This window comes from Silurus aristotelis (assembly GCF_946808225.1).
Source record: "Silurus aristotelis genome assembly, chromosome: 13".
Classification (NCBI taxonomy): domain Eukaryota; kingdom Metazoa; phylum Chordata; class Actinopteri; order Siluriformes; family Siluridae; genus Silurus; species Silurus aristotelis.
This window is the reverse complement of record NC_139586.1, coordinates 24,187,696-24,202,495: the sequence shown is the minus strand read 5'-3', so window position 1 is coordinate 24,202,495 and position 14,800 is coordinate 24,187,696. Positions and strand designations below refer to the sequence as shown.

Sequence of the window (14,800 nt, the reverse complement as noted above, 5' to 3'; positions counted from 1 at the left end):
AACCCCCTTTTAACTTTAACTGAATCATTTCTGTTGCTTATCAGTGTATTCATAAACCAGTCATTTCTGTAAAGCTGCTGTGGAACAATGTCCATTGTTAATGGACTTATAGGCAAAGGATTTCTATCTAAACACAGATATGAATTATGCTATAAAGCACTGTGAAAGAAGCTCAGGTGCATCTTGTTTACTTTTATTTTTATTTTTAAGTTTTTCTGAAGTGCCCCTGTGGCAAATGTAGTTGAATTGAGTGCTTAAAAAGGCGTTTAAACAGCTATCTGATTTGAACTCTCAATGCAGAATGTACACACCTTCTCTATGTATATAGTGAAGGAAATGCACAAGACAGATGCTGGGATTTGAAGAGATACTCGATAAAGGTATGAGTGCCAAGGCAAACAGGTTTATGGGGTTAAAATATGTTAGAAATTGTAAAAATAAATCTAACGAGAGATTTTTTTTATTATTATTGTATAAGCAATTTTCATCAGATGTTAGAACAGAAATGTGAACATTTGTACATTATGTCTGTGTTAAATTCAGTAATTCACCAATTGACATTTATCCTACTCCTGGTACACGGCGAAGAGAACGCACAGGGAGAACAGATGCTGGTTTTTGAACAGGTACTCTGTGAAGGTGTCTGTGTCTGGACTCCAGACACCTCGGCTCGAGGAGGAGACGGCAGAGTTGCGGAGCTGCCCTATGGCAACGCAGCAGATGAGTTTATAGCGTCCATTGGAGAGGCCTTTCGCTGCCTCTTTAATGGATTCAGACAGCTCAGTGGCGACAGACGAACATGCCGGGCTGTACTCCATGGCACCGAGTCTCTCATCCATCAGGCGCTTCATCAGGGAGAGAAGGAGACCATTGGGGAAGTGGTGGTGTGGAACAAACTGGTGAAGCACAAGGTGCTCTTTCACATGGTCCTTAAAAAAAGTTAAATTCAGTTACCTGAGGAATAGTCATGCTTACGGGAAAAAATTATTAAGCACCATGTCAAATCAATGCATTTCTGAAAAACATTGGTTAATTAAAAGGCTTGTTATAAAGTATTTATGTAATAAAAAAGTGTAAATTGAACTATGGGTATAATAATTTAGAAATTCAGGTACAGCTATTATGGAAAATAATCCATGTTTTAATAATCCGAGGAGTAAATGTAAATAATAAAGTTATGGTTTTTCACCCTGAAGCAGAATATGTTCCTACTGCACATCCTTTTAAGGTGTATAATTCCATCTATACCACCATTTTAATTTATAGCCATTATAATTTTCATTAAATAAATAAACATTTGTTATATTGCTCTATCACAGATGTATCAAGCAGGCATAACATTATGACCACCTGCCTAATATTGTGTTGGTCCCCCTTTTGCTGCCAAAACAGTCCTGATCTGTTGAGCATCAACAGCATGAACTCCTTCAGCAGTTTGAGCTACAGGAGTTCATTTGCTGGATCGGACCACATGGACCAGCCTTCACTCCCCACGTGCATCACTGGGCCTCGGCCGCCCACGACCCTGTCGCAGGTTCACCACTGTTCCTTCATTGGAGCACTTTTGATAGATACTGACTACTGCAGATCAGGAACATCCCACAAGAGCTGCAGTTTTGGAGATGCTCAGACCCAGTCGTCTAGACGTCACAATTTGGTCCTTGTCATCAGCTTTGAGGACAAAATGTTCACTTGCTGCCTAATAAATCCCACACACTAACAGGTGTCATGATTTAGAGATAATCAGTTATTCACTTCACCTTTCATAATGTTTTAATCTCATAATGTTGTGCCTGGTCAGTGTAGTATTACACTGATCCATCATCAGCACCTCTGCTTTTATTCTCATACATTTACAGAGTAACTGCTTGTGTTTCTGACTGAAAGTGCTGACAAAATGAAAGTACATTGACGTAATGTAAAAGAACGGTATTTAACATGCAGTAATTTATCATAGGCTGTAGGAATACAAATGATAAAAAAACTGAGCCCACCATGATCGTTATTGGGTACAACACATAACCATAATAATAATTATTATAATAATAATCTATTTTAATTTAGCCCTTTTAAAAGTTACATCTTAAAGTGCTTTCCAAGCATAAAAATAGGAACTAAAAATAAAATAATAAAGAAAATCAATAATAAAAAATCACCTGAAAGCTATCCTGACAAAGTAGGTATTAAGAGTAGATTTTAAAACCCTAAAACATTTAGCCTGTCTAATCTCAATGGGGAGAGAATTCCACAGTTTTGGTGCGGTTCACCCAGATCACTCATAGAACGTAAACGGGTGTGGGGAACAACTAAAAGATCAGAATCAGAGCAGCAGAGATCACACCTTGGAGTGTAGTCACTTAAAAGTTGTATTGTTATAGGTCAGCATAAAATTAATCCACATTCTAAGTGTGTCAATGCATTGACTCAGAAACTGGAGAAATATCACAAGAACTGATCTTTGTCAGAATCCCATCAGCTGAATTTTGACCAACCCGCAATTTGTTTAATTGCAGGTTGTTCCAATTACAATTTGTTTAACTGCACTTATCAGTATCGTCATAAAGAACCATAACCAACACTTAACACAAATTTCAATGCATAAATTGGATGAATTATATAGATATAATCATAACATCATCTCATACCTCTTCCCGTTGAGGTCTTATGCTGAGCGATGATGCCTCTTTCTTCACTGCTCGTTTGGAGGTGCGCTTTTTTGTGGACGCACCCGGCTTACAAATCTCTCGCTTATAAAACAGTGTCAGTAAAAAGGTTAGACCGCCTTCCCACATTACCTTCCAAGTGTAATAATTGCATCTTATATGCTTTAAGAATGAAAAAATAATATAAATGCAGATGCTATTCTACTATATATATATATATATATATATATATATATATATATCAAATACAAATCCTACATGTATTGCAACAGTGCAACAAAGAAACTCCTACCATCATGTTCTTTGAGGTGAAAGATGTGTTCCTCTGCACACAATGAGACAGAAGCAGTGTTGTAAACTCCACCTCGTTCCTCAGACACCGCACAAAGGGGTGTAAACATTCGGGGCACAAAATCTTGGTTCAAGCTGATCACATGACTTTTTTTTAACAAGCCGGGTGCATTCTTGAACCCTCTGGAATAAAATGGAGCAGGAATGTGAAACATATTGGTTTTGTTTAATTCGATTGGTGACTCAGGAGTTGTCGTGGCAAATTTTCTGACACAATCTGTGAAAGTAACCAAGTCACAGATGATGAAGTCGTCGTCAAGTGAAAATTATTAAATTAAATTTCATTTCTATAGAGCCTTTGACAGTGGACAAAGTCTCAAAACAGCTTAACAGAATGAAAAAATTATAGAACAAAGTTCACTTATATTTTTATTGGTGTGTACTTAACCCTGAAGAGGAAGTCTGGGACGACTGTGGCAAGTAAAATGTCCCTCAGATGGTATGGGAAGAAACCTTAAGAGAAATCAGACTCAAAAGGGAACCCATCCTCATCAGAGTGACACCAAGAGTGTGATTATAAATCATTAAAACACTGTAGAGTGAGAAATATCATGAGCACCGGAGTGTGTGATTATGAGTAATGTCCTTTCTATAGTCTTATTCAGTCAGTTGGAGTTACTGGAGAACCAGAAGCTACTGAGCAATAAATTCTCTCAACATCTGAGATCATTATACCTTCAACACCAACTCTTCCATCGCAAAGCCTTTAAATGTTAAATGATGGAGAAACTTTGTCCTCAAAGAAAAATGTCCGGAATCTTTATGAAGTTGAATCCAAATGACGCTGGCACAACTTTTAACGGTTTGGGAAAATAATTCTTTATTAAAAAGCAATAACGGTTCTTCCATGTGTGGTTCTTACAATTATATAAGATTAGCACTTGAACTTCGATACGCCAAACTGTCCTAGCATGACAATTCGCCTTTTCACAAAGCAAACTCCATGAAGATATGCTTTATATGGGTTAGAGTGAAAGATCTTGAGTGTCCTGAGAGGTGTCCTGAGAGCTCTGACATCTTTGGGATGAATTGGAATACTGACTGCACTCCAGGTCTCCTCACCTCATCTACATCTGTACCTGACTTTACTCACACTCTTGAGGCTGAACGTCCCACCTCATCCTTCCACCTAATGAAGATTACGGACCTTTAAAGAAGTAGATGCCGAACTCGCAAACGTCCCGTACCATCTAGAGACGTACTAGTGCCAATTGGATCCCACTTCATTGTGAAGTTTTGACATTGGATCTCCTGGAGTGTTTAAAAGCTGTGGCATGGAGAAGCTGGTGTTGGATCTGTGATGATCACAAATGTTGAGCTATTTTATGAGTTGCTCAGTAGCTCCTAGTTTTATAACCATAAAGACTGTATAAGACTGTAGAAAGAACATTACTTATCACACACTCCAGTACTCATGTTAGTTCTCACTCTCCAGTGTTCTGTATTGTTGAAAGATTTATGATCACACTCTTGATGTCACCCAAATGAGGATGGGTTCCCCTTTTGAGTCCGGTTCCTCTCAAGGTTTCTTCCTTGTAACATCTAAGGGAGTTTTTCCTTGCCACAGTCACCATGGCTGCTCATCAGGGATAAATACACACCATTCACCTTCACTGTTGATTTCTGTAAAGCTGCTTTGAGACAATGTCTGTTGTGAAAAGAGCTATAGAAATAAACTTGACTTGACGAATAAACCAGCAGATAGGAACTAAATGTGCAATGGGATCTTTATATCTATACTGTATATTATCTGTATATGCACTGTGTATAACATTTGTACATACATTGTACATATTCGATATTGTCATTTTTTTTATGTCACATCATTTACGTCATTAAATCATTGAAATATCCATCAGTTGTATGCACATGTGCAGAGAAAGAAATGAACAGAAACAGAGCTGAACAGCTGCATGTGAAAGATCATTAATTCAGCAACCTTTTAGGTGTACAGACTGATTGTAGTATAAAATGTCTCCTTTTTGTAGGTTTTATATTCTGATCTTTTGCTCCTCATTGTAGAGAACAGTGTTTGAGGGTCACGTATGAGTGTCAGCAGGCAGCTGCCCTTGTACTCTGCCATGTGACGTTTCTGTTCTCAGCTCTGTGACTAATTTTAGCTCCTTCCCAGAGTTTACACTTCATGAGAGAAAGCCAGTGACAAATGCAATCAGGATAATGTGTTATTAAGCACATGGGAATTGGGCGAAAAAAGAAAATTCTAATGGCTAAGTGCGGTAAGTGCAATCTATTTTCATTGGTTTCTAGCCAAATTGTGGTATCACACTGTTATATATGAGATCACACTGTGTAGAAATGATTAGATCCTTTTCTTGTGCTATATCTTCTGGCTTCTTTTTGATTTGCCGTTCCACAGGAAAGTGTTTTCCCCCCACCGTTAGAGTCACTGAGACATACAGGTTATAAGACAGGGTCATCATGACCGGTGTGACTGTGTGTTTTGGGACGGTGAACTCAGTCAAAGCTTTATGGGAAACTAGGATAAAGAAGAACAAGGAGGAGTTGAACAGAGATAAAGAGCAGAGGGACAGAGCAACTGTGGGAAGGTGGGTGAAAACTGTTGTTTGGAAATGAATGCAAACACTAGTAGGATGAATTCATGTGAATTGAAACGGTTAAACCCCTCACTTCTCTTTTTGACAAAGAATCAAAAGTCAAAGTTTGTTGTGGAAGTGCGTGACTAAAAATTGCTGCTCCACATGATGTTTATACCCCATAGTCCATTTCTCTCTCTCTCTCTCTCTCTCTCTCTCTCTCTCTCTCTCTCTCTCTACATATATATACACACACACACACACACACACACACACACATACACATATATACACATACATATATATATATATTTTTGTTGCAAATACTATTTTATTATATTGTAAATTCTACTTTATCCTTCTGTTCTATTTATCTTAGAATTTTAATAAAAACTTTCACTTTTGATTACATTTTAATGTCATTTTATGTCAGAGCAGTTGTTAAAAACATTCATGTATGTGAACTTAAATTTGAATGGCTTGACATAATAAATGCATAAAACACACAATTTTGGTTACATGATGCATTTATTGATATCAAGTGCATTTAATTTTGTTTTTTATGAAATGTGTACAATTTAAGGAATAACTATGTAGGCCTAATCCTGTGTATGCAGCATTTCATGTACTGTATTTGGGTTCATATAATATAAACCCGGTTTTGAATTGTCGTTGTGTTTTCGGATTTGTTATTTTGTTTTCGGATTTGTAAGTGTTTACTAGTTTGGTTATTTGTTTTCTGATTTGTTAATGGCCTTTTGCACTTCTCGGCCACCCTACTGTTCTGCAGATTGACTGGGACATGGGAGGATCGGATCACCTTGGCTAAGTTAAAAGAAAAAATTGTGACCGAGGATGGGAGGATCATCCTACGCATCGAAAACGAGGAGTGGAAGGTACCTTTAGAAACACTGCAATAAATTCTTTTTTCTTTACCTCACCATATGGTTTCACAGATATGGATCTGTAGACTCTTCCTGCAGCTCTGGTCCAGCTCTCTCAGCTTCAGGAATGGCAGCTTCACCGAACAGGGCTTCAGAAGGTCCCTCGCTTTATCTCCAGCTTTCAGAGTCTTATTGTTCTGGACCTTTCACGCAACGCAATCACAGAAATTCCTAAAGAAATTGGTCAGTAGAAGCCAATTCTGGGTTTGGAGTAACTGAGCTTTGTGTATTTTGCTGATTTAACATTTTCTAATTATTTTAACCAGGGAAATGTCTAGAAAACGTGCAAGGTTCTCCAGACTTTATATGCTCCCATAATGCTCTTCTCATTAGGTAAACTAATCCGGCTACGAGAGCTACTTGTAAGTTACAACAGACTGAACGTCGTCCCGGAGGAGTTGTGCAGCTGCGAGTGTTTGGAGAGACTGGAACTGGCAATGAACCGGGATTTGGATGAGCTTCCACAACAGGTAGTGGGATTTTGATTGGTGGCTTTAATACAAGATAAGGTTAGGGTCTCTGTTTAATAATAAGTTCAATATCGATTATTTTAGTAATCAATTATTCTACCAATTATTGCATCCATTAATCGAGTAATCGAATAAGAAGTACTTTCTTTTTTTTTATTGAAGAGCAATACCAAAAATACAAAAGAAAATAAGACGGGTCTCTTAAAATGAACAAGTCGTAGTAACAAGTGGCTTAAAATATTGCGTGTTACATCCTGCATTTTTCTTTATGTTTAACCGAATAACAAAGCAGTTCATCAGCTACCATCAACAAAAATCCATGCTGTTACCAGAATCCAGAATGTGTCTTTCATATGAAGGTTTATTTAGAGCTCAGATGCTCTCAGATCAGCTGTTATGACAGAATTCCATTTCTGGTTCCTCAGTTCAGCAATTTGAAGAAACTACACCACCTGGACCTCTCAATGAATCGGTTCAGCACAATTCCCGAGTGTGTAATGAATCTTCCGGCTCTCGAGTGGTTGGACATGGGCGGGAATCAAATGGAGCACTTACCAGATGATATTCACAAGTACGCAAACTCTCGTCACTTGTTTTTGTCCTTATTTCTGCATCGTTTATCAGTCATTTCATCATGGAGCAGCTCTCTGTGAACATCTTCGCTATGCTCAAGCTGTAAGGTGTCACTGATGTAATATTATTATTTTAAATGCCCTACAAATCCACTATTCTCTTTTTAATTCAAGGATGGAGAAGCTGCACACACTGTGGCTCCAAAGAAACGATTTGGAGTATCTGCCAGACAACATCAGCCTCATGCACAACCTGGACACGCTGGTGCTCAGCAAGAACAAGCTCAGAGACATTCCTCCACTGATGGAGGGCATGTCCAACCTCAGGTGTACAGTTTTTAAATAATAAAATAAAACAGAAATCTTGAACACACTCTATATGGACAAAAGTATTTACATGATTTTCCAGTCATGTGCGTTTCTTCCACAAACTACACAATTGTACAGGACGTCTCTGTATGTGGTAGCATTCAATTTTACTTCGCTTAAACTTCCCCTGGGCACAAAGCATGAAGATAAGCTTTACATAGGTTGGAGAGGAAGATCTTAGTCCACATTTAATCCCAATTTGCTCTTATAATTCCCTCCACTCTTATGGGAAGATGTTCCACTAGATTTTGGAGTGTGGTTATGGATATTTATGGTCACCAGCCACAAGGGTATAAAGAAAGGAAGGTACTTATGTAAGTGAGGAGACCTGGAGTGCAGTCAACATTCCAATTCATCTTCCTCTCCAAAGCATGTAAACCAGATCTTCAAGGTCGTCACTTTGTGCACAGGGGCATCGCCATGCTGGAACAGGTTTGGGTTTCCAAGTACAAGTGAATGCAAAATTTTATTATACTGCATCCAAAGACGTCCTGTACAATTGAGTGCCTCCAGATTTGTGGTAACAGTTTGGAAAAGAACCACATATAGCAGGAAAGATCAGGTGTCCCAACACACACACACACACACACACACACACACACACACACACACACACACACACACACACACACACACACACACACACACACACACACGTGCCACATACAAGCATTCATGTCTAAAAATAGTAAATTTTTTACCTTTTATTTGATAATTGATAGAGCCTTTAATAATATTTCTGGTTCTTTTTTCAGGTTTGTAAATTTCCGAGACAACCCTCTGACATACGACGTGACTCTTCCTGACCTTAAAGAGGACATGGCCGAAGAGGAGAACGATAGGGAGATGTTCGGCCGAGAATTCATGCACCATTATATCCACGAAGCCCGCAAAAGAGGTTACGCCATACTCAATATGCACTGTGCTTACAAATGCTGAGAGATTTTTTTTTTTTTCAATAAAATGATATATAAATAAAAAGAAACCTGTAAACCTGTGATTGACCTGCTGTCCATTAAAAATGTGTTTCAGGATCACAGACTTACATGTCAGTGCTAAATGTGACGCTGGACGGTTCGATAGACGAAGTGGCGTGACACGTTCCTGCATGCTGGCTGATACTGGTGCTTTCCGTCCTGATGATCCCGTCCTGTCCTGTCTGTCTGTCTGTCTGTCCTGTGTCTCTATAGTCTAGGACTACTGAGGGCTGTGTTGTTCTCTTTTGCTGCTGCCACTGTGTACAAAACTGAACCTAAAAAAAAACCAACTAAAAATGAGCTTATCGTTCATTGTTGCTGTATGTCTCAATCAGGAAGAGAGTGTGTGTGTGTGTTTAGCTGGAAAGTGCAGTCAGAAGCACGTTCTCTAAAGAAACATCTGGGCTTGTGTAGATTCTGAGACTGGGTTTGAAGCCTCTTTGTTGGAGGTAATGCAGCCTGCCGTGATCAATCAGCATCTTGCACAGGCGTCCAACATGCTCGCGTTCTTCTGCTGACACAGCGCTATGTGTAACAGAACACACACACACACACACATCACTAAGAGCACAACACTTGATTCAGTAGAAACAATCCACAAAACGGTGTTAAAGTTTTCTCCTGAGCCAAAGAAATATCAGTGCTGACTCGGGAAATAAGAGAAATAAACCAGCAGCTAGTAAAGGCACTCTCTCCATCTTTCTCTCACCTGTGTCTCTCTATATCTCTCTTCCCTCACCCCATTTCCTCTTACATTTTCTTTCAAATCTTCCTATTTCTCTCTGTCCATCTCTCTCATTTTGTATCGCCACTATCTCGATCTTCGATACGCAGTGTCGCGCTCTCTCTCTGTTTCTCAGTCTATATCTCCACTGTCTCTCCATCCAACTTTCTATCTGACCACACCTCTCTCCCTTTTGCAGACTTTAACCCCCTTGTTGTGTTGCTTCCATCTCCCCAAAGCTCAGGCTTTTCCTCCATCTAACACACACAATCTTTAATTTTTCTACATTGTCTCTCTATATCTCTCTATCCATATTTTTATCTGCTCATCTCTTTTCCACCATTTCCCCAATGACCCCCCCCCCCCACACACACACACACACATTATCGCTAACTTTTCTATGCCGTGTCTCTCTTTCCGTCCATGTCTTTATATCCCAGTCTGTATCTCCAAAGTCTCTTCCTTCCTCTCCCACACAATTTTCGTTTGTTGTGTCTCACCATGCGTCTCCATGTCTCTCTATAGCTCAGTCGGTTTTTCCACTCTCTCCATCCACATTTCTTTTCATCCATCTCTCAAATTTGCAGTGTCTCACTCCCTTCTTGTGCTGCTTCCATCTCCCTAATGCTCAGCCCCCCCCCAATACTATATATAACTTTCCTATGTCAAAGTCGTCTCCATCTGTCTCTATCTCCCCTTTCTTTCTATCCATAATCTCTCCGTTTTGCAGTCTTTCAATCTCTTCTTGTCTCTTCTTGCATCTCTCAATTCTGTCCATGTCACTCTGTCTGTATGTCCACTGTCACTTTATCCATATTTCTCTCTGTCCATCTTCCTTCTTCCTCTATCTACCCAAGCTTTTCCTACATCTCTCTCTTTCTCTTTCTCTCTCCCACTATCTACAACTTTTCTATGCCATTTCTCTCTCTGCCCATCTCTTCTACTGAAACAGAACACTCCGGCACTCACGTATTAAGATGATCAGGAATGTCATCAGGACTCCCTTCATGTTCACCCTCTTGTCCTTCGTCATCTTTGTCGTTCTCCGGTGAGGATTTCTCAGGATTTAAGATGGATTTAACTCTTCTCATTCCACACGTAGCCCAGCTGGACATGCGCTGGAAAGCTGAAAACTCAGTTGCCCCGAGACCTCGCTCTCGGAAAAAGTCCTTTCCTACATAATGCCTCCATTCACAGCGATGATGGCAGCAGAGGGCGATGGCGAGCCCCGACACGGCGACCTCTTCGCTGCTTTCAGAAGAACGCATCACCTCAGCGGCTCTTTCTACATCATCTTGCAGTTTTATCCGTTTATTGGGAGGTTCGCTGTCTTTGTCTTTTGCACTACACTCAAATAAACACCTCAGAGCCAAATCTGTGAAGAACATGCCAGAAGAAAATGGTTATAATCAATAATTATAAAAAACGTGAATTAATTAGGCAGTTTACTCACCTGTTGCTGCACCACACAGATGTTTGCCCACTGCAATTACAGGAAGCTGCTTTTCTTGTAAAAACGGCACTCTGCCTACAGGACATCAAATGTGGTGAAAAAATTATTATACATGTAATATCTTGATCTTAATTTCCCAGTTTAGGTAAAAAAAAAAAAAAATCACCACTTACTCAAGTCGAGGTGCTGAATGTCAACCTGTAGCCTGTCGAATGCCGAGTCTGTGTTTTTGTGTTTACCGTCTACCTTAACAAATAAAATAAACACATTTTAGAAAAGAAAGACCAAAAAAAACTAAAACAATAAAAAGAAACAAGAGTGGATATTTAATGTAACACGACCAGTGCATGAATTTCTTTCACGAATCAGGTTTAAAACTAAGACCATTGAGCTATTTTAATAATAAATGACTGAATGATGCGACATAGCACAGTGCTACCACTACAAAATTAATTATTATAACCAAACACTATAACATGCTTTATTACTTTTATACTGCAGTGAAAGTGAGACCGATATAGAAGGAGGTGTGGTCTATGTGACCATAAATGGGTAGGAGCCGTGGTCAATGTGACAGTTCGAGGTGAAGGCATGGTCTGTGTGACCATTATACAGAAGGTGTGGTCTATGTGACTGTTAACGAGAAAGAGGCGTGATCTATGTGACTTAACGAGAAGGAGGCATGGTCTATGTGACCGTTAACGAGAAAGAGGCGTGATCTATGTGACTGTTAACGAGAAAGAGGCGTGATCTATGTGACTTAACAAGTAGGAGGCGTGGTCTATGTGACTTAACAAGAAGGAGGCGTGGTCTATGTGACTTAATGAGGAGGCGTGGTCTATGTGACTTAATGAGGAGGCGTGATCTGTGACTGTTAACAAGAAGGAGGCGTGGTCGATGTGACTGTTAACTAGAAGGAGGCATGTCTATGTGACAATTTGAGGGGGAGGCGTGGTCTATGTGACAGTTTGAGGGGGAGGCGTGGTCTATGTGACAGTTCAAGAGAGAGGCGTGGGCTATGTGACTGTTCAGGAGGGAGGTGTCTCCTCTGTGACTGTTCTTGAAAAGGGGCATGGTCTTATGCATGCGTTTTAGAGTAATGCTGGAAAATGCATACCTTAAAGCGAGTACTAGACCGCTCCACTAACAGGAAGTGGACATTCTCAGCTTCCTGGAGGGCGACGTGAATCCAGTGGGAGAGTTTACCCTTTCCAGCACCAAACTCCACATAACATCTCTCAGGCCCGAGCAGCTCCAAAGCCTCCATATTCCCCAGAATCGAGGCCTGTTAAACACACAACACGTGTTCATGCAGAGTACAAATGTACTTTTATTTTTATTTGAAACGAGTGGTGATGAATAATTACCTGCTGCTTGAGATGTTTAAAAGCAAAATTCCCATTCTTGGGATCATTGAGGGCTTCATTTAAAGCTGGATGAGAGAGAAGGCTGGCATCAGGTTCTGTGTTTAATCCTAAAATGTGTGGAAATGGAATGATAGATGATGGGTAAAAAAAAAAGCTACAAACGCCCTGCATTTAATTCTCACAAAGGAAAAAAATTGAATGTAAAATAAACATTTAATCAAACCATTCGAAACAAATACTATATAGATCAGATAGCTAAAGTCTCAATTTACAAAAATACACACACACACACACACACACACACACACACACACACACACACACACCTTTTACTGCAGTCTTCAGTTTCTGAATTAGACTATCCAGCTCCTCTTTCGATCTCTCAGCAAGGGACACCTACAACAATTATCAGCATTCAGAATTTTTTTTTTTTACAAATATTACTGACGAATGCAAACATTTTCATCCCCCCTGCAAGGTTTCTGAGGGATTCATGAAAGGTATATCTTTATTTAATAATTATCTACTAATTAATTCTAAGAATTTAGTAACAAAAATTGTTATTCATCAATAAAAAAACAGAGGGAAACATTACTATGTCTAACCATCTGATAAGATAATGTTTAAAGAGCATTTTTAAATTATGAGTTAATGAGTGATAATTGATTTCACCTCATCGACAGCATCATCATCTTCAGTTCCAGGACCAGCGTTGATGTCTTGCACATAGTACACCTTTATAAAAAAAAAAAAAAAAAAAAAAAAAAAAAAAAAAAAAAAAAAAAAAAAATTCAGATAAGATGCACAACTCAGAACCACAGTAAGCACTTTGTAGTAAATGATTCATTCATTATTCATGTGTTTAATAAGTCTGTTGGCTGGTACTGTTTTTCTGTTATACAGTTTATATATGCGTTATACAGTACGAGAGCGGCCTCTAGAGGAGAATCGCTGACATTACGTGCTGCTTATTTGAATTGGCTTTTTTTTATTCTTCTTTTTGGATGCAACTCTTTATATATTTGGGGTGTTACTTTTCCTTTTGGTTTAAATGCATGTCTTTTGTCCCTCAATATTTATTTATATAATTAATATATTCATATTTGTTTCATTTAGCACATTTTCATGAGTCAGACCTTTTTTTTGGTAATAAAGTTCAGTACTATTTTACATGTTTTTTTTTTTGTTTTTTTTTTTATTAACGATCCAGTTTCAAAACTCAGTTGATGACTGTCAGAATTATTAACACAAATGTTTCACAAATGAGGAATATAAAAACCTATTGTTACTTTAGTACATATTATTACTGTTGTTAGTGATTGATTAAGTTTACTTGGTATCTGGACTGTCAATTTGTGAAATTCAACATATACATAAATGCAATATGCAGTGTATTATTAGTGTATTATTACAGTGTATTATTAGTGTATTATGCAGTGTATATACAGATGATTTATAGATATATAGAAGATAATCTTAGGTATCCTATGAATTGATGCTATAACTAAGACCTAGTCTTTATTACGATTATGAGGCAGGATCAAGGCATTAACATGGAGTTTAATTCTGTAAAACACTGAAAGCTTTACAATAGAAATCTGCTTTATTTCTACAGTCAGGCTAAGAATTATGTAATACCTTTATTGTGATACAAGTAGGAAAGAAGTATTTATAAAGGAAATAAAGTCTCTTTGAGATGAAATGCTTACAGGTTTGGGCTTCTGCTTGGAATTGCACTTTTCCAGGTGTTTTTTCAAGATGTCCTCATACACAGTGCTGTCAAAAGAAAAAAGTAGATCATATTGTCGATATAAATATAAAATTATTAAAATTTGTTAAAATACAATCTTGACAGTGAGTGTAAACGTGCTTCATACTTACTGTTTGGGGTCCAGCGGGCAGGGGATCCGCTTTCTATCACTGTCTGAATCCTACAAACAAACACCCAAACAAACAAATAAACAAGATGCACGTGACAGGATTCATGCAATACCTCGTCCCTTCACTTCTGTGCACGCGCATGCAGCTAGCAGACTCAGCGGAAATCTGGAAAACAGACCAGAATTAATGTTTAAATAACGAAACGTACCACATTTCCATGTTCGCCGCAAAATCTTTTCCCTTTTCCGACCACCATTTTGCAGTAACGTTTCTTTTTCGCCACGTAAAAAGCGCACCGTCCAGGTAGAGGAGCCGCAACTCCATCCGGTAGCACCACCGCCGCCATTTTGGCCGAATTCAAATTAACGCAGCAAGTGCCCTATGAAGTGCACAAAAGACACACTACCGATGTGCACTACATACTTCACCGCAGGAGAAGTAACGATTGTCAAAATAAAAGAATTAAATGCGAGA

General features: G+C 38.8%; 3 protein-coding genes across 4 annotated transcripts; 1 reads left to right on the top strand and 2 right to left on the bottom strand.

Moving 5' to 3' along the window:
• Positions 1-459: 459 nt before the first annotated feature.
• On the bottom strand, positions 460-4,128 carry LOC310736211 (dynein light chain Tctex-type 5). 2 transcript variants are annotated; one of them, XM_083559577.1, is made up of 3 exons: positions 2,956-4,128; positions 2,646-2,747; positions 460-929 (listed from the first exon to the last, which is right to left on the bottom strand). In XM_083559577.1, exons 1-3 carry the CDS (start codon positions 2,959-2,961, stop codon positions 567-569), a joined length of 471 nt encoding a protein of 156 aa, XP_083415703.1. In that variant the 5' UTR covers positions 2,962-4,128; the 3' UTR covers positions 460-566. The 2 variants fall into 2 exon arrangements, with proteins under 2 accessions (XP_083415703.1, XP_083415702.1); XM_083559576.1 differs by lacking the exon at positions 2,956-4,128 and having other exon boundaries at positions 2,646-2,795.
• Positions 4,129-5,112: 984 nt separating this feature from the next.
• On the top strand, positions 5,113-9,084 carry lrrc39 (leucine rich repeat containing 39). Its single transcript, XM_083557911.1, has 9 exons — positions 5,113-5,251; positions 5,392-5,581; positions 6,360-6,465; positions 6,540-6,696; positions 6,847-6,983; positions 7,409-7,554; positions 7,730-7,882; positions 8,680-8,822; positions 8,957-9,084. Exons 2-9 carry the CDS (start codon positions 5,454-5,456, stop codon positions 9,019-9,021), a joined length of 1,035 nt encoding a protein of 344 aa, XP_083414037.1. The 5' UTR covers positions 5,113-5,251; positions 5,392-5,453; the 3' UTR covers positions 9,022-9,084.
• trmt13 (tRNA methyltransferase 13 homolog) lies at positions 8,597-14,698 on the bottom strand. The gene is made up of 11 exons (XM_083557910.1): positions 14,535-14,698; positions 14,327-14,376; positions 14,155-14,221; positions 13,118-13,180; positions 12,772-12,841; positions 12,446-12,552; positions 12,196-12,363; positions 11,252-11,324; positions 11,079-11,153; positions 10,595-11,000; positions 8,597-9,426 (listed from the first exon to the last, which is right to left on the bottom strand). The coding sequence occupies exons 1-11, from the start codon at positions 14,670-14,672 to the stop codon at positions 9,258-9,260; spliced, it is 1,386 nt and encodes a 461-aa protein (XP_083414036.1). The 5' UTR covers positions 14,673-14,698; the 3' UTR covers positions 8,597-9,257.
• Positions 14,699-14,800: the final 102 nt, after the last annotated feature.

Coding starts and splice junctions, on each gene's coding strand:
- LOC310736211 (XM_083559576.1), bottom strand. CDS start 2,792: ATGTGGGAAGGCGGTCTAACCTTTTTACTGACACTGTTTTATAAGCGA. Junction 930..2,645: donor TAAGACCTCAACGGGAAGAG/GTATGAGATGAT, acceptor ACTTTTTTTAAG/GACCATGTGAAAGAGCACCT.
- lrrc39 (XM_083557911.1), top strand. CDS start 5,454: ATGACCGGTGTGACTGTGTGTTTTGGGACGGTGAACTCAGTCAAAGCT. Junction 6,466..6,539: donor TCGAAAACGAGGAGTGGAAG/GTACCTTTAGAA, acceptor ATGGATCTGTAG/ACTCTTCCTGCAGCTCTGGT. Junction 6,697..6,846: donor AGAAATTCCTAAAGAAATTG/GTCAGTAGAAGC, acceptor TCTTCTCATTAG/GTAAACTAATCCGGCTACGA.
- trmt13 (XM_083557910.1), bottom strand. CDS start 14,672: ATGGCGGCGGTGGTGCTACCGGATGGAGTTGCGGCTCCTCTACCTGGA. Junction 14,377..14,534: donor GCGGCGAACATGGAAATGTG/GTACGTTTCGTT, acceptor GTTTGTTTGTAG/GATTCAGACAGTGATAGAAA. Junction 14,222..14,326: donor TGCCCGCTGGACCCCAAACA/GTAAGTATGAAG, acceptor TTCTTTTGACAG/CACTGTGTATGAGGACATCT.